Genomic DNA, 26,666 nt, shown 5'->3' with positions numbered 1-26,666 from the left:
ACCATGCCCCCTGCAGTGGAAGCGCGGAGTCTCAACCACTGGACCGCCAGCGAAGTCCCTCTAAACCCATTTCTGCCACCCTGTGACCTTCACAGGTTATAGCTGCCAGTTGAGTCTTAATTTTCTGAAATTCGGTGGGTTAGGCTTAGCATTTATGTTTTCCAACATCTCCAGACAAGCACTGTCTAGCTTCTCCAGATTCAAGACAGGTTGTCTAATTGGTGTAGATTGGAATCAACATCTGCCGTGAAACGCCAACTAATCACTCCTGGCCACTTCCGGCTGCCCGGACAAAGGGATTTAAGTGTCTGGGACCGCACTTCCGGATAATTAGAGATGCGCATTACAAGCCTGAGCCCGTGAGTCACACCGGCTGACGCCGGGGCCATGAATGCGCATGCTCCGCGCAGTCGCGAAGCCGGGTAGGGCAGCAAATGAGGAGGGCGGGGACCTTGACTTGTCTCGCGGTTACTGGGCGGGCGCGAGCGCGCGAGTCTTGGGGGGCGGGGCGGGGCGGAGCCTAGCCCGAGTAGGCGCTGCAGATCTCAGCTCAGCGTCACTGCTCGCGGAGCTGAGGTCGGCTCAGGTGAGGTGGTCGACCCGGAAGTGGCTGTGCTGTGGCCCCTGGGTGTTGTAAGGATCCTGCAGCGGAGTTGTTGTTAAGGGGGAGCGGCCTCACCCCGCTTCCTCAACCTACCCTGAAAAAACCATGACGAAAGGCAGAGCGGTCGAAAGATCGCAAACGGCGGCACTCCATTCGACCCCTCCGGGGGACAAGGCAGCGGGGACGCGGGGTCCCTCGACGCCGGGCAGCAGAGACCACCTGAAAGGTGAGTAGACCTGGGAACCAGCGCGGGGCCTGGCCCAGAGGCGGAGGTGTGCCGGGAGGGGTTTCGGAGGAGGAAGGGCCCCCGCGGGTACCGGGGATTTGCGGGTGAAAAGGGGGCATCGGGAGCGGGAGCTGAGATATTGGAAGACCTCGGCTACGGCCACTGCCCACCTTGTGCCCACTGTCCATAAGGCCAGACACCAAAATGTGGTGGGTTCCTAAACGGTTGATTTTTTTTTTTTTTCAGTTGAATTCAACTAAAAAAAGGAATGAAACGCTGGCTTGTTGACGCCCAGGGACATTGTAATGTTGATAATATTAAAGCCAGGCAGAACTGGAAGGAACGTTAGCATTCGTTGCTTTATTTTTTACAGATGAGGAAACTGAGGTCCAGAGTGGATATATAACTTACACAAAGTCACAAACCCAGATTAGTGAAGTAGGGGCTAAAAGCAAGGAGTTAACTATTAATACGTCCAGATGCCTCTTCCAGGTGGCAAGAACACTTGAGTTTGAGTCCCTCCGCTACCACTTATGACTTTGGACTTGTTATCCTTTAAAAGTTAAGTATCTGAACTGTACAGTGGGGACTGATGATAATAATAATATCTACTTACAGTTGGTGCGTGGATTAAACAAAATAATTCATGTAAAGGATTTAGAGTGATGTTTGGCTTATTTGAAGTGAAGGCTGAATAAATGTTAGTAATTACTATTACGGCTAAGATCTCTTATTCTTCAATTTTTTTTTTTTTGCACTACTCCACCTTGGAATTTCTCAGGGCTTTAAATATTATTTTAAGGAAAAAAGTATACCCAGAAACTAAATACTTTGATGCCATCTGAGCTGAATTTTCAGCAGTTGAAGTGATTGAACTCTTTAAATGCTTTTAAAGCCCATTAACTTGGAGTTGTTGTTTAGTCGCTAAGCGGTGTCTGACTCTTTTGGGACCCCATGGACTGTAGCTCACCAGGCTTCTCTGTCCAGTAAACTTGGAGTGATTGTAGCAAATGGATGTCTCCATTTAGTTGTTAGTTTAGTTGTCTCCAGCTCACACTGATGTGTTCCACCACCAGTGATGGGTAAAGAGAGGATCTTTTAAGAATGTCTAGCAACATTGTTAACTATAGTCAACAATAAAGTATTGCACACTTTAATGGAGATAATGTTTAACATTCAGCTGAATTTTTTGAATCAAATTTAAAATATATGGAAAATTTAGAAAACATCTTGCAGAAAATGGTATTTTACTTTAAAATATTTTAAGATGCCTCCAGTCTGATTTGGGTCTTTCAACTTTATATATTTGGATATTTTTCCACCTCATAGACAGAGAGCCAAATAACTTCAAACACCCAGAAATGAATTGTTGTCAAAGTATAAATACACTGTAAATGACAGGAATCTTCTTTTGAAGATGCTGTGATTGAGAGTGACAGTAATCCAAGGGTTTTTTGAAAAAGTATTTACCAGATAAGTCATCCCTAAAGATTATCATTTGGTTTGGAATAGCAATCAATTACTTTATTACTTTTTTTTTTTAAACTTAAAGCTGTTCAGAAAATAAGACCTTGAAACCTCCAAAGGGCTTTTACAATTGTTTATCTTATTTTATAAAAACACTTTAGAAAAACATATCCACCAGTTATTTTTGTGATGCTGTCAAGAAACTACAAATCTTTAGGAAGTCAGGGTAGAGATGTGAAGGTATGCCTTCATAGAGAAATAGGATTTGGATTAGTAGACCCGAGAGGGATTCTGGGCAGAGGAGAAATTAAGCTTGAAAGTTAGTGTGAACCATTCATGTATGTTTATAAAGAGATAAAATTGTCAGGAGCGGACTAGTTCTGTTGGGTGGTAGTAGGAGATAATGTTGACCATGGTCAAAATGATGTTAGTATAAAGGGCTTTAAGTCCTAGGCAAAGGATGTTTTTTTTATCTATCTGCTTATTAATGATTCTCAGGTTTTTCTTTTCCTCTGCCTCTTTCTTTCTTTTTAATTGGTGTCAGGAATTCTCTCTTTGTGTACAAGATTTTGTGGACTCCTTACATGATAGGATGTAAGTTCCTTGCTGGTGGTAATTAGCTGGACTTCCCTTGTAGCTCAGCTGGTAAAGAATTTACCTGCAATGCAGGAGACCCTGGTTTGATTCCTGTGTTGGGAAGATCCCCTGGAGAAGGTATAGACAACCCACTCCAGTATTCTTGGGCTTCCCTGGTGGCTCAGATTGTAAAGAATCCGCCTACAATGTGGGAGACTTGGGTTCGATCCCTGGGTAAGGAAGATCCCTGGAGTAGGGCATGACTAATTAGCCGGTGATGTGATGTCAGTAGTAACCACTTAGCAACTGATTTTCCAAGTTATTATGAAAAATAATTTTTGTTAATTGTAGGTGGCAACTTGGTATTCAGAAAGGAAAAGTTTTGGAGGAAAAAAATGCAGTAGCTCTTGAATACATAGTAATTGAATATTTCTGTAAATTCCATGACACTTTATTTATTTATTTTTCCCATGACACTTTAAATAAGTTTGTGTTTTTATTAACTGATACATCTACATAACACTTTGGCGAATAGTAGTTGTCATAGTGTGTATATTTAAAATATTTTAGGAATTTCTCTGGTGGTCCAATGGTTATGACTCTGCACAGGTTTCATTCCTTCAGGCGGCACAGGTTCCATTCCTTGTCAGGGAACTAGGTCCCATATGCCACAACTAAGACCTGGAGCCGCCAAATTAAAAAAGAAATATTTTACACTTCACATGCAGTATTTGGTACATTTAGTGGATTCCTCACCTTGACTTGGGCCCCCTTGTGGCTCAGCTGGTAAAGAGTCCACCTGCAATGCGAGAGACCTGAGTTCAGTCCCTGGGTTGGGAAGATCCCCTGGAGAAGGGAAAGGCTACCCACTCCAGTATTCTGGTCTGGAGAATTCCATGGACTGTATAGTCCATGGTGTCGCAAAGAGTCTGACAGGACTGAGTGACTTTCACTTTCACCTTGACTTTAGTCTGACATTTGAGTCTTATACAGTGAAGACCACTGTGAGGATTTGAGCAGGGCAGTAACACTGAAAGTCTAATTCTTGCTTGATTAGAAAACGTGAGACACAAGAGGTAATAATACTTAAGAGGCTCTTGACCTACTCTTTGTGCAAGAATACCTGGCCAAGGTGTTTTATTTTCTTTTGTTTGCCCTGGCTGATCTTTTTACTAGCAAGTCATTGAAGTTCCCCATTTTGATTTAAGAGAACTCCTAAGGCCACATTTTTCAATATATAGGTCATCCCCTTGTAAGCAGTGTGAAATGAATTTGATAGGTAATCATGAGCCATTTTAAAAAATTGAAGGAAAAATAGAGTTCTTTGCATGTAGTAGGGGTAAGTATTCTTTTAATTTTATTTTTCAGTCATATAGTTTTGTGTGTATCAAATCATGGTATAAAATATATTGCTTATTGTGGAATGCAGCTAAAAATGTTTGAGAAACACTGTCCTGAAGTTGGTTTTACTGCTTTTAGAAGACAGTATTGTTTGAACTTGGATAATAAATCCTTCTTAGATGCCTGTTTTAGGTTCTGCCTTGCTAATGTGGTTCAACAAATATCCTTTGAGCATCTGCTGTGAGCTGAGTACTAGCTTAGAGGAAGAAGAAGGAAGCTCTGATTACTGATAACTGAGAACGAAGAGTAAAATTGGCAACTAGACATCAACCAAGGTATATTAGTATGATGTGTTGATGTCAGACTCAACCCAGATATTATATATCAGGATTATTTTGCTTATAATCAGTAGAGTACACAACTGAAACCTTTGCTGAAAGGAAGTTTATTGGTTCATATAACTAAAAAGTAGAGAGATTAAGTGGGATTCACTGACTTTAGTCTGGAACCAGGGGCTCAGTAATATCATCAGGATCAGATTTCTTTCATACCTTGTTTTGCTTACTTGATATCAGCTTTACTTAAGGTTGATTTCTCTTGAAGGTCCAGGTAAAGCTAAATGCTTCCTTGATAATTTTGAACCTATTTTTTGTAGTGCTATCAATAAAAGTCTAGTTACTCTGATTAGATTGCCTCAGATAAAATGCTTGTCCCTGAGCTTATTACTGTTGTCAGAGGGTAAGAATAATGCTGGGCTGGAAAAAGCACAAGCTGGAATCAAGATTGCTGGGAGAAATATCAATAAGCTCAGATATGCAGATGACTCCACCCTTATGGCAGAAAGTGAAGAGGAACTAAAAAGCCTCTTGGATGAAAGTGAAAGAGGAGAGTGAAAAAGTTGGCTTAAAGCTCAACATTCAGAAAACTAAGATCAGGGCATCTGGTCCCATCACTTCATGGGAGATAGATGGGGAAACAGTGGAAACAGTGTCAGACTTTATTTTTGTGGGCTCCAAAATCACTGCAGATGGTGATTGCAGCCATGAAATTAAAAGACACTTACTCCTTGGAAGGAAAGTTATGATCAACCTAGGCAGCATATTAAAAAGCAGAGACATTACTTTGCCAACAAAGGTCCGTCTAGTCAAGGCTATGGTTTTTCCAGTGATCATGTATGGATGTGAGCGTTGGACTGTGAAGAAAGCTGAGTGCTGAAGAATTGATGCTTTTGAACTGTGGTGTTGGAGAAGACTCTTGAGAGTCCCTTGGACTGCAAGGAGATCCAACCAGTCCATCCTAAAGGAGATCAGTCCTGGGTGTTCATTGGAAGGACTGATGTAGAAGTTGAAACTCAAATACTTTGGCCACTTCATGTGAACAGTTGACTCATTGGAAAAGACCCTGATGCTGAGAGGGACTGGGGGCAGGAGGAGAAGGGGACGACAGAGGATGAGATGGTTGGGTGGCATCACCGATTCAATGGACATGAGTTTGGGTAGACTCCGGGAGTTGGTGATGGACAGGGAGGCCTGATGTGCTGCGATTCATGTGGTTGCAAAGAGTTGGACATGACTCAGCTTCTGAACTGAACTGAACTGAAGAATAACCTACTTGGCTCAGTCTGATGTGTATTCAACACCTAAACAAGGAAGTAGGAATGAGGCTAAGTCAGTTCTCAAAAAGACATGGATCTCTGTGATGGGTCACTCATGATTTTTTTTTTTTTTTTTAACAGAGTTCCATCGTATATGAAACAGAGACTCCATTTAAGACTGTTCTCACAGAAAGCAGTTGAAGAGCAGTCATTTGGATGGGGAGGAGGCTAGTGGACCTGTGACTCTCAGGAACCTTCCTGCAGTGGCCACAGCTGGGGGAGGGGTGCTGTCCACCCTTTGGCTCTGTCTCCATCCTGGGCATCTCAAGGATCACCCTCTCGTGGTTCTGACCCCTCTGACCTTGGCCCTTGGGGGACTTCTTGCCTTGGTTGTTGTCATTCCAGATTCATATATCATGCCTCTTCCTAGAGAAACCTGAGAATTCCTCAGACAGGAAGCTTCAGACGCTCCAAGAGCAAATCAGTTAGTGTTTTGAATTCACATGTTAACAAACAGGTTATTTAGCATCACTCCAAAAGAGTAACACAAATTACCTCTAACTATGGATGGACTATGGATGGATGGTTGTTGTTTAGTGGCTAAGTCGTGTCCAACTCTTTTGAGATCCCATGGACTATAGCCTGCCAGGCTCCTCTGTCCATGGAATTTTCCAGGCAAGAATACTGGAGTGGGTTGCCATTTCCTTCTCCAGGGGATCTTCCCGACCCAGGGATCGAACCCAGGTTTCCCGCATTATAGGCAGACACTTTACCCTCTGAGCCAACAGGGAAGCCCCTTCATACAAAATGGGTGGTGCTATTTCTTCTGCTACCTGCAAACATGCTTTCTCTGTATGTATTTTTGAAGTTGTTAATTCTTTGTATTTTATAAAAAAGTTATTTTAGTTGTTTAAATTTATACTAGATGAAACTACCATTTTTGATTATTAATACATAATTTTAAAGAATTTTAAGCTCTTGAAATAAAATTTACTTCCAGCAGTGTTATAATAGATTCTTGTAACCATAAAAAAACTTTTGTTAGTGTCCCTGTAAACTATGTCTTCAGGAGAGATGGATCTTTTGCTTCCTCCATGGTAGGATCATGTAGATCTAGAAAACGCTGAATGTCAAGAATTAGAGTACTAGAAGAGCAGTAGAGTGATTCCTGAGATCTTGTAGACATAATCCTTTTTGCTCTTCAAAAAGTATTGATATGAAAGTAATAAGAAATAGCTACTACCGGGCATTAAGGTTAAGTTTTGGTTTTTCAGGACGAATATAAACATATTTGAAGTTAGAGAAAAGTTGCTTGTTAGTGGGAAGAGTTGAATATATTCAGTGAAGAGTTAGTTCTGAGAGCAAGATGTGGAAGGAAGTGTGCTGGCATTTAATGCAAAGATAAGGGGAAAGAGGCCAGGGGGAGATAATACAAGAACAGATCTTGAGATGGAGATTGGGAAGCTGTGGACGCAGCCTTGTTGGTTGAGAATAGGAGGAAGTAGAATTAAATGCTTGAAGAGACTTGAAGTAGTCTTTTTTGGGGGTACTGTAAAATCGTTATTGTTTGCCGGTGATAACCTTAATTGAAGACAGAAAAGCTTGAAACCTATGAACTTGTTGGCCAGGAGAGCACAGTGATCTTTCTCTCACAGTACCTTTGGCCCTGGAAAGAGGTTGGCAAACAGATAATGGGATAATTGAGAATGGGAATTAGTATAATGGAAGATTTGGAGGTTAATGAATGTATAGAGTACTGTTGTCGGAAGCTCTAAATGCTAGAAAACATGTGTCTAATGCAACCAGAAGGAGGAGACATTGTAATTATGTATGCTACACATTTAGATGTTGAAATCACCATTAAAACAAGGTTTATGATTTTTTTTTTGACTGTGCAACAAGGCTTGTGGGATCTTAGTTCCCTTACCAGGGATCAAACCCAGGCCCCCGGCTGTGAAAGTGCAGAGTCCTAACCACTGGATTGCCAGGGAATTCCCGAGTTTATAACTTTAATCTAGGTTCAGAACTAAATGAATTGCATGCTAGCTTCTGGAATTATTAGAACTATACTCAGAAAGAATTATTGAATTGTAATAGGCAACATTCCCTACTTGCAGGTTTTGTGTGAAAGGATGGAGAGCTTTAAGGTTGACTGTCACTTAGTTTTATTGCATTATCAGCTGTTTTCTTGTGTTTACATTGTGTTGAGTACAATGCTTGAAAAAGCATTTCATTTTAAAGAGTGAGTAGGTATTGAGTTAAACCTGGAGGTTAATTTTGCTCAACAAATGTCTTACATATTTCATCATCCAACTGTAAGGCAACAAGTAGCGGTCAGAGAAATGTGTATTCAAGGAAGACTCAGGGTAGTATTTTGTTTTTATTGTTCAGTTGTTAAGTCATGCCCAACTCTTTGCCACCCCATGGACCACAGCTCTCCAGGCTCCCGTCCTCTCTCCTGGAGTTTGCTCAGATTCATGTCCATTGAGTTGGTGATGCATCTAACCATCTCATCATCTGCTGTCCCCTTCTGCTTTTGCCTTCAATCTTTCCCAGCATCAGGGTCTTTTCTAGTGAAATCAGGAGGCCAGAGTGTTCTGTAGTCCACTTCAATGTCTCATACCTTTCTCCATTCAGACCCCTCAGTTAGGACTGGTGAATTGATGATGGGGAGAAAAATAGTATAGTTAAATTTTAGAATTACTATGCAAAATGTCTGTGTAATTTAAGGAGGACTATCACCTATTGGATTCTTTAAATATACTTTTAGCTCCAGGACAGGTTAGAAGACTGTACACTTATCTTTTAATCAACTATATTTCCACCTGTTCTGTGAATCTTGCATTCCTCCAGCCCAGTAATCTTGCTTTCCTATAATTTCAAACCCCATTTGTCTCATTCCTTGGGAATCTAGCTAATGATGTTACCAGCTTCTTAGCATAGATTGACCAAACATTTTGTACAATACAGATGCTCAGCAGATAGTCCTATGCAGTTTTACCTTTGTGTGCATTCGTTGCATAATAGAGATCCTAAAGAGACGTTCCCAGAAAGGAGGGGAAATCAGCCATTTAGTCTTAGCTGTGATGCTTGTGTCCACAGGTATCTACAGGATGAAAAACAAAACAGAACTAATGGTTTTAAAGATTCTAAAAGATGCCCATAATATTAAATTATTTATATCAGTCCTTTCTGTACTCTAGACCTGATTCTAGCAGGAAAGTAAGTGAAAAGTGAGGGCTGGGGCAAGTTAATTTCCTATCTTTAAGAAGTAATAGGACTCTGGAAAAATTATACAGACCATTTATGTTATCATGTTTTTGCTTTGATGTCAGCCTATAGAAAACTATGCCCCCAGACTCAGTACCTATATATTACCCTTATTTCTTTTCTAGTAGAGTAATTCTTTATTTTATAAAGTAAGAAACTAACCATTTTAGCCTTAAGAGTAGTCTATATTTCAATAGGGTCCCTACTTAGAAACTAAAACCACATTTTTCATATAATTGGTTTTAGTGCACTGATATTTTTGTAATTTTTGACTAATTACTCTTTTTTTTAGATTGAGTAGATCTGATTTATTAGGAGTCCTCAAGGTGTGCATTGAATTATGTATCATAATCGGAGCAAAAAAGTAATGGGAAATTACATGTTTGTTATCATAAGATTCTGAAGAGACCTTTTCACTTTTGACCCACCTCAGATGTTTAAAGTCTTTGTTTAATTCTCTGTGTCACAACAAAGCATGCATATAAATATGTAAGTGGGTTAATGAAACAGAGTATTAAGAGGCAAGCATGACTGCTTTATTATTTATTGCTTCCCAGGTATTTCAAACAGTAAAGAGTCTGCCCGCAGTGTGGGAGACCCGGGTTTGATCCCTGGGTCAGGAAGATCCCCTGGAAAAGGGCATGCCAACCTACTCCAGTATTCTTGCCTGGAGAATCCCAGGCACACAGGAGCCTTGTGGGGTACAGTCCATGGGGTCGCAAAGAGTTGGACATGACTGAACAACTAACACACACATGCACGTGACTGCTTTATTACTCCATTCAAGACATCTTTTGTATTGTTTTATCATCCCTTTCTTTCCTGCAGTAAATTTTGTAAGTGTGATGTAAACAGATAAGTTTCTATCTGTGACTTGGTTTTTGAAGTAAAGTCCTTTTTGAGATTAAGATGAAACAAAGTTAAAATGATAGGGCCTAGTTGGGAGGTTGAGCTGATTAGTGATACATTTAGACGATAGAAAATTGGAAAAGATTTAAAAAAAAATTAACTTTAGTGTCCACATACTAGAACTCAGTAAACCTAATATTGTCTTTTAGAAAACATACTTTAATGAACCAATAAGAATAATTTATATTTAGTATATTAAAGCACTAACCTAAGCAGTTTATTTCAGCAGAACTTATGAGATTTGATTATAAATGGATATTAAAGTGCTTTGGGAATATATATATATATATTTTTTTTGGGGGAATATATTTAATACTACACACTATCTCATTGCTTAAGACTTTTTAAAAATAGTGCAGTCTCCTCTGGGCCTCTGTTACTTAGCAAAAAATAGGAAGGATGGGCCAGATTTTTGCTTCTTTAATATACCATCACCTGGGCATTTTATTAGAATACAGCTTCTAATTTAGTAGGTCTGGGATATTAGCCTGGGAATCTATATTTCTAACAAACTCATTGGTAGTGCTTATTCCTGTAGTTCACAGAACACACTGAATAGCAAGAGACTAGATGGTTTTCTGGTGCTCTGTGTTCAACATTGAATGTAGTAAAATTCTACTAATTCAGATGTAACATATATAAAACCACCATAATGAGCTAAGGGATAAACTGAGTGTAAAAAGTTAAAACTTTTTCCTTTGAAAGGAACAGGAGTCAGTTTAAACCAACAGAAATAAAAAGTGAGGTTGCTCTCTAAGAATATGAGACAGTCCCTCTGGTATCCAGGAGCAAGAAATGAATTCTCACCAGGCTTCAAGGGAAATGGAAAGTTAGAAATCAACAAGAAAGCTAGCTTCCTTTCCTGTCTCTACTCTCTGGGTTTCTGTTTGAACCTGTTCTCTTGGATTTTCTGGTACACATCTTTGGCTTGCCATGTCTTTTGATTGTGTCCTTTTGCTGTTTGACATTTTGACCTCAAGATCCACCACACCTTGACAATAGTGTATCTCTTTTTCTTAGTTCATATTCTCAAGAAAAAATGTGGTCAGCCAATAATGAATTGTTTTTCTTGGGTTGGCCAAAAAGTTTGTTTGGGTTTCTCCATACCATCTTAAGAAAAACCCAAACGACATTTTGGCAATCCCAGTACTTGGGTCAGGTATCCAGCCATGGGCCAGTCAGCCTTATGTGTTGGGTGGGTAGAGTGTTGGCATCAGTGATAAGAATAGGGCCAGTGAGATTAGCCCCTTTGAAGAGGACTTGAGGAAGATGCTAGACCTCAGAGAAGAGAGCATTAGTGGAGTAGGCAGTGACACCTAATGCACCTTTATAAATGTTCCTGAAGGATAATTTGTTAAATTAATGAACTGAGTACAGGTAGTCCTGTACTTTTGTTTAGGGTGCTTCGTAAAAGCATGAATGAAAGTTATATGGGCAGTAGCTAGGGAAGGGAGGAGCATAGTGGTAGATCCATCCTCAGAGAACTAAAAATAATAAATCCCAACTATAGTATACATGTTTGTCTCTTAGTCCCCTGAATGTCATCAGTATATACATGAGATTGTGGTAAATGTAGGTAATACAAATTGAGCCACCTTCTCCTGCCTCTTCCCCATTGAGGACTATAAGGTATCCCCGCCTCCTCACTGTCGATTGCTTGCAGTAAAAACACCCTGCTCATTCTTCTGCTTGCAGTATCCTGGCTCTCATTTCATACGGTATGGTCATCTTCCATAAGATTTTTTTCTTTTTAAGATAACACTAAGATTACCTTATGGAGAACACAAACACATTCTCCCCTTCTTGGAATCACAGGCAGAGTCGCCCCAAACATCTAGGCTTCAGCTCTATTCTGATGCCCTTGATATGAACAGAAAGTGTAACATTCACTAGTTGCATTGGTCAATCTCCAGGTTCTTTCTTATGACAGTTGAAGTAACTGCCACATTAGCTCATTTTTCCTATGAAGCCATTCTGCCTATGCTGTCAGCTCCCAATGTAGATATATAAAATTCCAAGTCAGTGATAGCATTTAGAGCAATGCTGTTTTTTCCCCTTTAGCAAATCAGTGCTACAAATTCTGCTGTTCTGTTTTTTCATGCTTTTAAAATGCATATATCAGTGAGAAGAACTATAGCCAGTTCATAAAACATCAGATATGGTAGTACTTAAAATTTTATGTTACAGTGTTTTGGGCAAAAGTGTGAACAGTTTCGTGAGAGGAAACTCTTTCAGGAAATTATTTACTGGCTCGAAATACTCTCTTCCTTTATATTTATCTTAATTACAACTTTTTTTTTCCCCTTTCAGAGAAAGCCTGTGCAGAAGCTGGCTCAGCAAGAATGTCACTTCTTATATTGGTGTCCATTTTCCTGTCTGCAGCTTTTGTTATGTTTTTGGTATATAAAAATTTTCCTCAGCTTAGTGAGTAAGTATACTAAAAAAAAAAAAAAAAATAGAAAATGTCTGTAAGGCACTTTTAGAGATGAAATTGTATTAAAAGTTTAACTACTTTTAAGCAACAGACCTGTCATGATGATTGTGTATCAACTCTCATGGTTTGTAACAAGTTCATATTGACACTGTCTTTAAATACTTCTTTCCAAGTATGTCTCTTGATTTTCTGTGTCTGGTTTTTCTAGCTCTTCTCTAAGCATCTTTCTAATGGCTTTCAAGCAATTTTGGAAAATAAACCACATTAATTTATTGCATTTTATTTTTTTTTAATGCTAATAGTGACCAGGTAAATTTATCTTGCAGTCTAGAATATAAATTGACCTGCAGTTAGAAATACTGATGTTCTTTTTCTCTGCTTTTTCCCTTTTTCCACTCTTGTTTTCTCCCTTCCTACTTTTCCTTGTGATCAGCTTCTGTCTGCCTCTATTCAGTCCATTTACCTCCCTACCACATCTCTGTCTACTGGCTCTTTTTCTGTTCCCTGTTTTATAGAAATGATATGGCTTGAATAAGTACTTTTTGCTGTGAAATGCACCTTGTAAAAAGACTCGTCTATTAGTATACAGCCACAATTCCTTAGCAGAAACCTTGGGAGTGAGATGTATTTCAGAATTTAGAGCTTTTCTATTTTGGAAAGATAACACGGAACAAATACTATATATTATGTAGTGTCTCCAGCAGGATCTGGGGCAGTACCCCATAATCAAATACATAGAAAAACTTTATCATAAAAGACTATAAATAACTTTATATACATGTGGATCAATTTTTGCTGACAAGCTACAAAGAACTTTTGGTTTTCAGAGCTTTTTGAATTTTAGGGAAAAGATTATAGACCTGAGGCATATTTTATGAGGGTGAAATATCCCTGGGTTATTTAACCACAATGATAACACCCTTGGGTAATCATAGATTTTGTGAGAGACTACTAAAATGTAAATGGTTAGACTTTAAACCAGGGCCAGCTTGGTGTGGTAATGGATAACTGTGAAATGTGATTTCAGGGTATCAGGAAGTTCCTGTTTCCTCTTAATTTCTTTCATTAACACTTCCTTATATTTGAAATTTTATAGTTAAATGTGTTTATTTTTAATACTCTTAATTTCTTACATGAATGAAAATGCCTTTGGGAGGATAGCATGTCATTTCATTAATACTAGTATCATTCAGTTTTAGATCCTTTCTCGTTTTTATCAAAGGAGTAAAAAATAAAGAACTGACTGAAAGAGGGAAAGAATATCGAGTGTAATTTAAGATTGTTTGCTTCCAGTCTGCTCTAAGAATTATAACACTTTTATATAATAATGTGCTGTTATAAATCTTCTATATTCTGCTTATTCTTTCTGTGTGTGTATATGTATGAGATGTATGCATCTCCCCATAAAGAACTTTTTTAGCTTTTAAACTTACAGAGAAAACCCTTTTTAGTCTACCTGCTATTTTTATAGGACTTTTAAGAGCTTTCTATCATTGTTCTGCAAGATTAAATTTTATCATGTAAACAAATGGGCACAACATATGTTAAACACAAAGGTGATTATTGGGGCTTTTATAAATAGAACATTCAGTTCCAAACAAGGCACCAAATGTAAAGTAAAAGTAATAGAAAGTAACAAGTGTTTAAGTTTTTATCTGAACTTTAAGCTGGGATACTTAAAAGATATGAACTGTAAATTCATTGAAATTTACATTTAATTTTGGTTGTAATTAATTATTTACTGTAGCTTATCATGAGAATTACCCAAAATGATGTTTAGTGTGTTTTAAATATGCTAACGTCAGTGATTCATTCCTGATGTTCAAAATTTACTCCAGTGTTTGAGCAAATGCTTTTAGCCTTTAGTTTGGGTCATCCTGAATTTTCATATGAATTATATGTCTCATAAAACTATATTAAAGCATTAAAAAGCAAATGATATATAGACTTTGAAGTTAAATTTTGTAAATTTATACTTAGCATATTACAGATCAAGGCATCAAAATCATTTTGGATAAAACTTCATGTTTTGAACTTATTTGACTTTGATATGAATTATCTTGGCAAATTTGTGTTTAAAATTTTTTTCACTTTAATTTTATTTCTTTAGAGAAGAAAGAGTGAATATGAAGGTTCCCAGAGATATGGATGATGCCAAGGCTCTAGGAAAAGTTTTATCCAAGTATAAGGACACCTTTTATGTACAAGTACTTGTAGCTTATTTTGCTACATATATTTTGTATCCTTTTAACTGAAAAATGTTTTTTAGTTTTGTTTAAGAAAAAGGTTTTGAAAGATCTGCTGCTCAATTATACATAACTTTTTCGTTTTAAAAATTGCTTACGCAGTTAACATTAAATTATTGAAAAATGAGAATGAAAAAATTCTCATTTTAATCCTGTCTCTTCAACTCAGTTGTCATTTCTAAATGTTTATTACCTGTTTTCTGCTTATTTCACTTATCATAAACTTTTTTCTTTCCTTTGTATTATTTAAGATACTCTATTTAGGATTATTAGTTAATCAATGGTCTTAATTTAAATAATAATTTTGAATTAATAGTTACCATACCATAATTTTTTAACATTCTCTTAGGTTTGAAGTTATAGTTTGTATTTAATTTTTTGCTTTTGTAGATACTATGCTATGAATCATTTGTTCATGATTTTCTTCTTCCATTTAATGGTTCTCTTTGTAAAAAAATCCTAACAGGATCATTAGTCTTGTAAAAGATATGATTTTTTTTTTTTTTACAGTTCTCAGTATGTATTCCTTTGTTTTATATAGAAATATATGTTATAATTTAACTAGGCAGGAAAAGAGCTGTATTCTTTCTACATATTTTCAAACTGCCTGTGCAACTGGTGATTAACCTTCCAATTTGTGGATGTTAGTTTCTAATTTTTATAGCTTTTATTCTAGTCCTGTGTATTTTCCATATCTTCTTGGGTAATGAAAGACATTAACTCTCGATGTGCACACACACATGCTTTCCATTTCATCACTTATTTGTGAAAACCAGAGTGTTAGGCTTGGAGGTTATTTTACATTTATAAACTTTAGCCATAAAATAAAATATTTTCCCCAAGAAGAAACAAATTTGATTCATCCCTTTCATTTGCCTTTTATAAGGTTTTTGTGAACATTTTGTGAAAAAGACATATAGTTTCTATTTACTTTGGAAAATCATCTGTTCTGTCCAATTTGCCCCCTAGCTTTGGGAAGGATTCATGGCTGAAGGATAAAAGGGATCCCCACTCATATGCAAGTCAGCCAGTTAGCATAAGTGAATCTTGACCATCTATGGGAAAACAAATGTTATAGCCTAGCTGTCTTTAATATTCATATGCAAATTAGTAGAAAAGAATAAAGTGCCTAGTAGAAAGTGAATTGAAAGTATAGGAATAGGTTTGTTACTGTAAATACATTTGATAAAAATAAATCATTGGTTAATATTGTCAGTTCAGGTTTTATAGCATGGTTAGCTATTTGCTTAATTAATTGTAATGATTCTGCATTGTTTTAGATTTTTTTAATAGGATAATGTGTTAATTCCATATTTTCTTATAATTTTCTATTTATTTTGCACTTTGGAATCTTAAGCTCTGAGTGTTAAAAAGATACTTTTTAAAATTCAGTGTACAAGGAAAGACTTATCTTAGGGTATTTAAGGCATATAATTAATAGTACAGTGCTGATTAATAGAAGTATAATGTGAGCCACCTGCAAAATTTTCTAGTTAGCACATTAGGAAAAGTAACAATTTTAAAAAAATATTTATTATAATGATATTGGCATATTCTTTTTTTTGGCCAGATAGCATGTGGAAATCTTAGTTTCCCAACCAGGGATCGAATCTGTGTCCCCTGCATTGGAAGCACAGTATCTTAATCAGTGGACCCCCAGAGAAGTCCCTAATAAAATCATCTTAATATATTTTATTTGAACTGAGATGTCAAAAATATAATTTCAAAATGTAACCACATAAAAATTAATTAATATTTCATATTTTTTTTGAACCAAGTCTTTGAAATGTGTGTATTTCACACTCATAGCACATCTCGGTTCAGACCAGGCACACTTTAATGTCTCGTCTCCGCAGCACGTGTGGCTAGTAGCCATTGTATTCAGCAGTGCAGTGCTAGTACTTTCATTGGTATTACCTAATTCAAACTCGTATATCTGTTACTTTTTATGTTACAATCACTAATTTTAACTTAGGTTTCGTCCATTTAGCCAGTTTTGTTTTTTTTTTTAAGTACTAATTATATGCTAAGTACAGTCTAGTTTAAGTGTTCAAAAGCAAAACAACTGTTTCCATCTGGAATAAGGAGAATTATGGGTAGAGATACAGTACAGTCATTCTAGACACAGAAAGTCTAGAGCAGAGCTTATAAGCACAGGGCATGGTAAGGAAGTCATCAGTGGTCCAGTTTTGTTGGTGTGTAGGAAGTGAGAAGGGGAGGATTTGAGAAATAAGTTTAGGAAGATAGGCTGGACGTTGTACTCAGATTGTAGAGGACTTTGTACTCAGATTGTACTAGGCTAAGGAATTTAGAATATTATTTGGTATTGGATAGTCATTGAAGACTTTTGAGCTGTGGATAACAATAGAAAGGGTATCTTTAAAAACTAATAAAAATGTTTACCTGAGGGGGGAGAGAGAGAGATGAATCAGTGATGGAAGTGGAACTTCCCCAAGTGTACTTCATTGCGTAGATTTGACTTTAGAACCAAGTAAATAATTTCACACAGGTATAAAACCAACTAAATCAAAATGAAAAAAGAAACTAGAATCTTAAAAATCTAAAGTACCCTCACATCCATTAAAATGGCTACTAATCAAAAAACAAACAAAAATCCCAGGAAGTCACAAGTGTTGGTGAGGATATGAAGAAATTGAAACCCCTGTGCACTGTTGATGGGAGTGTAAAACAGTGTGGCTACTATGGAAAACAATATGATGTTACCTCAGAAAATTAAAAGCAAGATTCAGCAGTCCTATTTCTGAGTATATACCTGAAAAATTGAAAGCAGGGTCTCAAGAGATATTTGTACACTCATGTTCATAGCAGCATTATTCATAATAGCCAAAAAATGGAAGCGACTCAAGTGTCTTTTAACCAATGAATGGATAAACAAAGTTTGCTATACACATGCAATGTAATATTACCAGCTTTATAAAGGAGGGAAGTTTTGAAACATGTTACAACATAGATGAACTTTAAGGACATTATGCTGAGTGAAATAAACCAATCACAAAGACATGCTGTATGATTCTGCTCACATGAAAAGTGGGCTTCCTTGGTGGCTCAGATAGTAAAGAGTCCACCTACAGTGTGGGAGACCTGGGTTCAATCCCTGGGTTGGGAAGATCCCCTGGAGGAGGTCATGGCAACCCACCGCAGTAGTCTTGCCTGGAGAATCCCCATGGACAGGATCCTGGCAGGCTGCAGTCTGTGGGGTTGCAGAGTCGGACACAACTGAGTGACTAGGCATACACATAAGAGTACCCCAATTCATAGAGACTGAAAGGAAAAGGATGGTTGTCAGGGGGGTGGGGGAGGAAGAAATGGGGAATGTTACTTAGTGAGTATAGAGTTTTAGTTTTGCAAGATGAGTTCTGTAGATTGCTTTCACAACAGTGTGAAAGTACATAATGCTGCTGAACCATACATTAAAAAATGGTTAAGATGGTAAATTTTATGTTCAGTATATTTTAACAAAATTAAAAAATCTAAAGCAAAATGAAGTTTAACAATATATTGAGTTGATATGGATTTGGCTATCAAGAGGAATTAGTTATTTCCTTGAAAAAACTAATTCGGTTTTGTGTCCCTTCTGGGGTGAATCTTAAGGACAAAAAAAGTTTGAAAGAAATCTTAAGCTCTTTTCAGTTGTATTCTGAAATTTTAAAATATGTAATACTAATGGTTTCCTGCATTGCAGGCGAATTCTTTAGTGTCTGAGCCACCAGGAAAGCCCATATATATGCACACATACATATATATGTGTGTATATATATATATTAATATGTAAGGAAATAGCTAATTATGCTATGGTATTAAGAACCAAGATTTTTCAGTGTCAGAGAAAAACATACACAGTCTATACAGAGCTGGGAAGTTAAGGTCAAATTATATCCCTGTGCAGAGAAAATGGCTTTGTTACTACAAGATAAATGACAGAGGGACAATACATATAAACATATGTATGTATAGCTGATTCACTTTACTGTGCAGCAGAAACTAATGCAGCGTTGTAAATGAACTGCATGCATGCATGCTCAGTTGCTTAATCGTGTTCAACTCTTTGAGACCCCATAGACTGTAACCCGTCAGGCTCCCCTGTCCATTGGATGTCCAAGCAAGAATACTGCAGTGGGTTGCCACTTCCTCCTCCAAGGGATCTTACAGACCTAGGGATCAAACCCATGTTTCCTGCATTGGCATGCAGATTCTTTACTGCTGAGCCACCAGGGAAGCCCCTGTTGTAAATCAGGTGTATGCCAACAAAAATTAATTTTTAAAAATGACAAAGGAACATATTAAACCACCCTAAGGGGTACAATAGGCAAAATTCAAAAAGTGGTAAATTCTACAAATGACCCAATTTCTTCAATAAGTAAATTGCAAGGGGGAAAAAAAATCTGTATTTATTTGCTAATAGTGAGCAAATACCATGTGTGGACCCCTTTCATTCCTGATTTGAACAAACCAACTGTCAAAAAAAAAAAAGGCATGTGGGAATTGTGAACACGCTAAATGGCTACTTAGATCAATTGGAAGTTATAGTTAATTTTTGACAACAGTATTATAGTTGTGTTAAGAAAAAGAATCATTATCCTTTAAAGGTATTAAAGTAGTTGTAATGGTATGTCTGGGATTTGCTTCAATCTAATTGCGTGTAAGGGATCCAGAGAAAGCGAAATTGGTTGTATGTTAATTGTTAAAACTGTGTATGGGTATATAGGGCATCATAGTCCTAGTTTTTCATCTTTCATATGTGTTTGAGACTTTCCATTAAAAGATTCTAAAGAGCCCTGAAATAAATAAGTGTAATTTTTAAACTTTTTAGTGGAGGCGTCCAGTAGACAGCAGGGAAATTTGATATTGGTAAGAGAATTCAACATTATAGATACATATGACCATATACTTGAAGCCATGTGTGCGTCCATATACATGGAAATAACTGAATTTATTAAAAGTGAGAGGAGATTGGCTAACAATCTCCAGATTTGAGGGTAAGGAGAAGAAAAAAGCTAGGAAAGGAATGATCTGTAATATCGAAAAATACAGTTCACTGGAGGTGAGTTTCACATTAAAGGATATCTAATCTTTTGCAGGGATTACTAAGAAATTCTTACTGAGAAAAAGTCATTACTTTCAGCCAGAAGGAGGTTTCAGTAGAATGGTGGGTGGGTAAGCCAGGTGGCAAGGGACATGGAGAGAATCTAAGGCAGTGAAGATGAGAGAGGCAGTAACTGGATAGGATACCTTGCTCAAGGAAAAAGCCCAGGTTTTCTTTAGTTTATAGGCATCTGAGTGGTTTTATGCAGGAGGAATCTGTCAGAGAGCTAGAAGATAAAGAACCCAGGAAGAAGGAGATTGAAACAAAAGCAAGAGTAAAGTGCAAACTAGAGGGAACAAACAGGTGGAGTGAAGATAGAAATTTTAAAGTACAGAGTTGTTGAAGGAATTCACTCCGTCTGACTTGTAAGTAAATCATGTTATGGTTGATGCAGAGGTCCAGGCCCAAACTAGGAACCAGAGAAGTAGAAAAAAGGTCCTATTTAAAAGTAAGATTTATTTGTGACTTTTCTATCTTTTGTAACCCTTGTCCTTTTTTTAATGAGTAGTAAGTTGAGGTAAATGTCCACACATTGAATTAGGCATAGTAAATCTTCTGTGTACCTGTGTGTCTACAGAAATCATGTTTCCTAAAAGTATTTGAGAGTAAAAATCCAATGTATTAGAGAAGTATATTATTTCCAAGGTTACTGAAGACCTTTTCTGTTCTCTTTTTCTTTTTTTCTGTGTCCCTGTTCCCCTAAAGTGCCTAGTTCTTCTCTGTCTGGTACACATTCGGCATTTGTCTTGGTTTTCTCTTAGTAACACACTCTAATTAGCATTGATTTCTGATAATGTTAGTAAATTGTAAGCTTCAGGTTACAGGTATTACAGCTGAGTAATCGTGTACGTTTTAAACTTTGGGTGTAATTTCACTTAATTTTAATTTAATTTTTTAATACTGTAATTTCACTTATTAACATGTAACTGCTGCATTGATACTTTTTTCTGGATTGTTGGATTTGTGGTTGAAAAATTCATTTAATTATGTTTTAATCCTTAACTTAGAAGTTAACAGCTTGCAAACATTTGCTATTCCGGGCTCTATATTTCTCAGTATACTCTCAGGGTTTCTTTATCCCTTTCCACTAGCCTTATTTCTTGTTTGTTTGGTAAGTATTTAAAATGAAATTGGGAGGCTAGAAAAACTTTAAATAGAATGATTGGAATGATGATGGCATCCTAGTCTCTGGAAGCATAAACTTAGTTTTAAGAGGTGTTTAGTATTAAAGTAATATTTGTTAAGTCCCTCCATAAGGAGATGTTATAGTTTGTCTCTTTTCTAGAAGAGGGATATCACAGACTTAATTGCATTTATAGGCTCTGTTCTAGCCTTTGCTTCCAATACTGTTTTGTAATTCAAACAGTCCAAGAATGTTGTTGGTGGGCACAAGAAGTTAAGTCCTAGGGCTGGGGGTGGTATTTTCAAGCATAGCAATTGAAAAAATACTGGCTCTTGAGGTTTTATTCGTAGGTTAATGGCTAATGTGAACTATTTGGGTATAGTCTCTTAAGTTTAATCACAAGTTCCAGTTGTCTCATTTTAGTTATAATTTGGTGAGAGAAAGGACTGAATTAGATGGGTTCTTGCTGTCTGCATAAGAGGTGTTATGCAGAGTAACCTCCCTGAACGCCAAAAGAAAGAAACTAGTTGAGTTTTGCCTTAGATGAATATATCCATGTGAGTAAGATGGAAAAGTACAAAATGCTTATGAGTTTTTGTTATTTTCTAGTGTTCTGGACTTGGTGCCTCATTCTGCTATATGCTCTCCTATTTAGTTGGGAGGCCAGTTGTATATAAATACCTAACAGAGAAAGCAGTAAAATGGTCACAGCAGGTAAACATGTATTTTTAAATTATTTGATGTAATCCTTTGGCTACTTGGGAGGTCAGTGTATAATATCTACATAAATGAACTCTGACTCAGGGCTTTGATAAAAATGATCTTTTGGCCAAAATAAGCAGTAGGCAAATAATGTTAATAATTTCAGATATGAATTTTGTGTGTCTATAACAGTAAATTCTTTATTCCTAGTAAGTTTAGTCAGCAGAAAAATCAAAGTGTCAATGTAAAGGCATCCATGTATTTAAACACCTCACTTGTGTTGATGCAGGATGCTGTCAGTGGGTCTCTGAACAGCTTGTATCAGCCAGCTCCTTTAATGCATTTCCTTAGTGGGAAGAACTGTTATCCTCTGTTAGGACCTCTGCAAAGACTACCATTGATAAATATTGATATAAACACTACTACACAGGAAAGTCTAACATAGTATTTCTAAGAAAAAAGCAGAAGAAACAGATTATTAAATCAGAGAAGTTTTATTATATATTTATCCCTTTGTTTTATAGGTTAGGAAATTAAGAGAAATTAAGCATTTTGCCCAAAATCAAAATGATTATTTATATGGCAAGATCTAGCATAAACTGCAATCAGTGCTTTTATTTAATCAGCCGAATGTTTCCGTTTGCTCATTTGTCAATGATGAATTCACTCATGTGAAGTAAATTGTAATAACAAAGATTATCTGAAATTTTTTAAAAAGTGGAGGTTAGGTTTATTGATGTACTGTACTAGCCCTTCCTTTATAGGAAGTTAAAGACTTTAAAAAGTTGACCACTGGATATCTCATGTATAGTTATAAATTTAATTTTGCCTTTTTAGGTGTAAAATGTTGTTGAGCCATATTATCTAGGCTGATATAGAACCATCTTTAATAGTGTAACACTATGCTGTAAGCACAATCATAAAAACTTTCATCTGATGTTATTTAGCTCTGATAATGAACATTTGATGAGTAGTTCATTGTCATTTTCAAACTCCTTTTTTGATAATTTCTGTTGGGTAAATGCTGAGCTATCAGGGATAAGAATTTGAAATAAGGTATTTTATAATAAGCAATTTATTTTCAGGATTGGCTTTGTCTTCATCCTAATTTGTTTCTTTCTTGTCACAGGTTGAACGTCACAGAGAACATCTCATTAACTACATTATATTTTTGAGAATAACACCATTTCTGCCTAATTGGTTTATTAATATTACATCTCCTGTGATAAATGTGCCCTTGAAAGTTTTCTTTATTGGCACTTTTCTAGGTAAGGCCAAGGCCTCTCGTTCTGATCCCATAAATGTAATATTATTTTACAAAATCCAGAAGTACCCCACTAAGATTTTTTTCCCACTTTTATGGAGACCCTGCTAAGACTTTTATCTTTGTCTATGAATTCATGCATGTTACAGAACTCATTGTTTACATGTCTAGCCGTGTCCAACTGGGGTAGGTTTATATAACTGGTGGTCACAGAGCCTGGTCTATGTAAATTGATGTTCAGAAACGTTTGTTGGATTGTATTGATTTAAATATTTTCTTGTTACTTTTATAAAATAAGAGCAATGTCTTCCGGATATTCTTTTGGTCATACAGAATTATGCAGGACTTCTTAACTCTGTTCTCTCCCTCAGTGGAGAGAAAAAAAATGAAAGTGCCTCTTTTGAGTACTTTCTCCTTTGTCTTCTAATGAGGTACTTCTAATGAGGCACTTAAATAATGAACTTTAATTTTCAATAAAGAATTGATCCTATCTTTCTTTTTATTGACATAGTACTTATTATGGGCATTACCAAATGTATAGGGAAAATAAGGATCAACAAAAAGATTCTTGCTTTCGAGGAGCTAACACTTAATTTTGAAATTAATCAGTGGACTTAAAGATTCATTTATATATTTTGTGAATTCTGGTAGTTCTTTTACTAAGAATACTCTGTGTTTCTTTTAAATTTAAGTTGAATTGTTTAGATATCAACAAAATGAGCAGATTCCTCAAGTGTTGAGTGTGTATTACATTAAACCTTTAAGTTAATATTTACTGCTACTTTTAGAAGAATTCATAGACAAAGCTGAAAGTCTTAGCAGACTCTCCATAAAAGTGGAAAAAATATCTTAGTGGGGGTACTTTTGGATTTTGTAAAATAATGTTACATTTATGGGATCAGAAGAGAGAATTTTTGTACTGTCTCTTTATTTTACAGATGAAATACCTATAGATAAAATTAACTTCAGCTTTGGCTGAAGTAATTTTTCCAGTTCTGATTTTTAATAAAATATGGTGGTTTCACCATTCTTTTGTATAAAGTGCCCTTTTTACTCATATATTTTGAGTATCTTTCTATTTCTGAGTATCTCCTACCACTCATTTTTATTTTATATATACTTGACATTTATTTTAAATGTCAAGAGTTGAATGAAAATTTACTCAATCTTATTTTCAAAGATGGAGGTTTTTCCCCAGATTTTTAAATTATAATTCTTAGATGAGCATCCTTGAGACCAGATCTTTGCTTATATACATTAGTACCTCCTAAAGTTGAAATTGGCGGGTCATAGCACATTCCTTTTTTAAGGCTGTTGATAAATTTTGTAAAATTATTTCCTGGAAACTTTCCTTGGGTTTTCTAATTCAATATCCTTAAGAGGTGATTATGAAAAATTGAGTTCTTTATATGGAAATAAACTTGAGGGGCTTTAAATTAAAAGTTTAAAAACTGTAAGTCACTGTATTCTTACAAGAAATTTTAAACACACAGAATTTTAATTTTTAACAAGAATTGATTGTTTTTTTAATGGGTGTTTTTACTTTTTATTTTAGGTGTTGCACCTCCCTCTTTTGTCGCAATTAAGGCAGGAACAACACTATACCAGCTTACAACAGCAGGCGAAGCTGTTTCCTGGAACTCAGTCTTTGTTCTGATGATTTTGGCTCTTCTTTCTATTCTGCCAGCCATCTTCCAGAAAAAACTAAAGCAGAAATTTGAGTGAATAATCCTCTGGGTTTTAGTTTTCCCATCATCATCATCATCATCATCATCTCAGGATTGGCGGGTTTATGTGTTACAATCACCTCTTCAGTAATTGGAACAGGAGTTTGTAAAATAAAATTTCTTATCAGATGGTTAAAATAATGCGTTTAAGTGGCAAAGGAGAGAAGAAGGTAAAAGTGGAAATTGGTATACTATGAAAAGTGCTGTCACTAGTTATGATAGACATCTCCTAAATTACTATTCCAAGGCTATAGGTATTAAACATAGCAGGATAGCAAGAAATTCTTGACCCAGCTGATTAATTAAATTTAATATATTTCATGAGCTTGCCATAAATAGTTACCCTTGACTTGATAATTTAATGTTTTTCTTTCTGTTCAGTACTATAGCTAAATAGGAAAAGCAAATACAAAGTTCAAAAGCAAAGGTATAGTATTGCTGTTCTGACTAATGTCAAGCCTTTTTTGAGAGCATAAACTTGAAAACTAAAGCTCAAAAGAGATTTACATTTTCTTCCTCTTTTTACCTTTGAGATAATAGACTTGTTTAGAAGTTGCATCTTCAGTGGACTACTGAATTTGGAAAAGATATCAAGTTATATCTACTTGGTGAACTTTATTTTTATCTTCTGTTCTAGATTATCATGAATTAGTCTGAAATTTAAAATTCTGACCAGTCTGTTTTCATCTTTTTTTCTAGTTTTCAAAATATTTATACTGTGCATATACACAATTCCAATTGTATCATATTGGTGTTAATAATTTATATTCAGATAATATTTTATTACATGGTTCCCCTTTACTATCTCAAAAGGGGATCAAAAAAGCAGACATTCAAAGTGTGCAGTTTTTAGATGTTAGATTAATTATATTAATATTTTGAAACAAAAGCAGTGGCAGTATAACACTTAAGTGGTTGAACATAGTTTATTTGTTCCAATGACTGTACAATTTATCACATTTATTTATTAGTCTGGTCATTAAAGTATGTATTATGTAATTATCCTTTTTATGCATGATACATAAGAATGCCTTGTTTCATTTCTCTATTGATGGCTTTATTGTTTGGGGCTGCTTTTGACTAATGCAGTTTCCCTATTGAGGCTTTTTACTTTTTAAATCTCAAAGTAAAGTTAAATTCTCATATGGTAACTACTATATTTAAATAGTCCTGGAAAAACCAAACAGCTTTTTGCTGTTTGCTTAATGGTAATACCCTCAATTCCTTGATTCTAGGACATGAAGTGCTCTGTCAGTTTTACGTTCACCCAAGACTGTCATGTTGAAAAGTACTTTAGCTGTGGAAGAAATCCTTGTATGTTTTTATTGTGAGAGGTATGATCAGCTTCAAAGCCTGTTTCTACTGTATAATGTGGACTGATTATTTTTTCTATCACAGTATTAACAAATGGATTTATTGTAAATACAAAGAAAATATATTCATTAATATACTATTCTTATGTCACCTGGCCTTTTGTGTGAAATTATTTATTGTTATTTCTAGCAAGGTTTTCTTCCTTTCTTATTGACCAGAGACTGATAAAGCTTTCATTATTTTTACAAGCAAACTTAAAACATAGCCTTTTTGGACAAAGCTCACTAAATATTACTGTATAAAATGTAATTGAGTAAATTTTTATCAAACTTTTAAAAATAAAAGTAAGAGTATGGACTCAGGAGCAGCCTGTTTACTCCATCATGTATATATTGTACTTACTCTATTCTCAGAGTATTTTCCCTATTTGTATCATTGATCTTTTCCCTTTCCTAATTGTTTTTTCTGTTAGAAAACTGTAGCTGTCACTTAAGGTGGGGTATGTTTTCTTCTCCCAAGAGAATATCCAGTCTTTCCACATTCATCATCATTGACTGTCAAGAAAGAGCCTTCTGCAGGCTGTACCCTAAATGCAGTTGATGGCCTGTATTCATAGATTCACAGACTTGGCCTTGCTGGACCAGCCGGGAGATTTCAGTGAGCAACACGGCGCGTTCCTTTAGGCTAAGAAATAAAGACACAGAACAGATGGGGTCGAGAGGATCGCTGCAGTCAGCGATGATTATTTCTCAGGGTTACATTTAT

General features: G+C 36.1%; 1 protein-coding gene across 1 annotated transcript; it reads left to right on the top strand.

Moving 5' to 3' along the window:
* Positions 1–525: 525 nt before the first annotated feature.
* On the top strand, positions 526–26,262 carry TMEM41B (transmembrane protein 41B). Its single transcript, XM_065943901.1, has 7 exons — positions 526–830; positions 12,298–12,415; positions 14,532–14,660; positions 20,789–20,882; positions 21,504–21,608; positions 22,726–22,864; positions 24,416–26,262. The coding sequence occupies exons 1-7, from the start codon at positions 710–712 to the stop codon at positions 24,583–24,585; spliced, it is 876 nt and encodes a 291-aa protein (XP_065799973.1). The 5' UTR covers positions 526–709; the 3' UTR covers positions 24,586–26,262.
* The last annotated feature ends 404 nt before the right edge of the window (positions 26,263–26,666 follow it).

Source organism: Muntiacus reevesi, chromosome 9, assembly GCF_963930625.1.
Source record: "Muntiacus reevesi chromosome 9, mMunRee1.1, whole genome shotgun sequence".
Lineage (NCBI taxonomy): Eukaryota > Metazoa > Chordata > Mammalia > Artiodactyla > Cervidae > Muntiacus > Muntiacus reevesi.
Note: the sequence above shows the minus strand (reverse complement) of the source record. Positions and strands in the feature narration are given on the sequence as shown.

What these genes read in the sequence shown, in the direction of transcription:
- TMEM41B (XM_065943901.1), top strand. Translation starts at nt 710, where the DNA reads ATGACGAAAGGCAGAGCGGTCGAAAGATCGCAAACGGCGGCACTCCAT. An exon ending in AATTTTCCTCAGCTTAGTGA is followed by an intron (nt 12,416 to 14,531) that starts GTAAGTATACTA and finishes TTATTTCTTTAG; the next exon opens with AGAAGAAAGAGTGAATATGA. An exon ending in CCTTATTTCTTGTTTGTTTG is followed by an intron (nt 20,883 to 21,503) that starts GTAAGTATTTAA and finishes GTTATTTTCTAG; the next exon opens with TGTTCTGGACTTGGTGCCTC.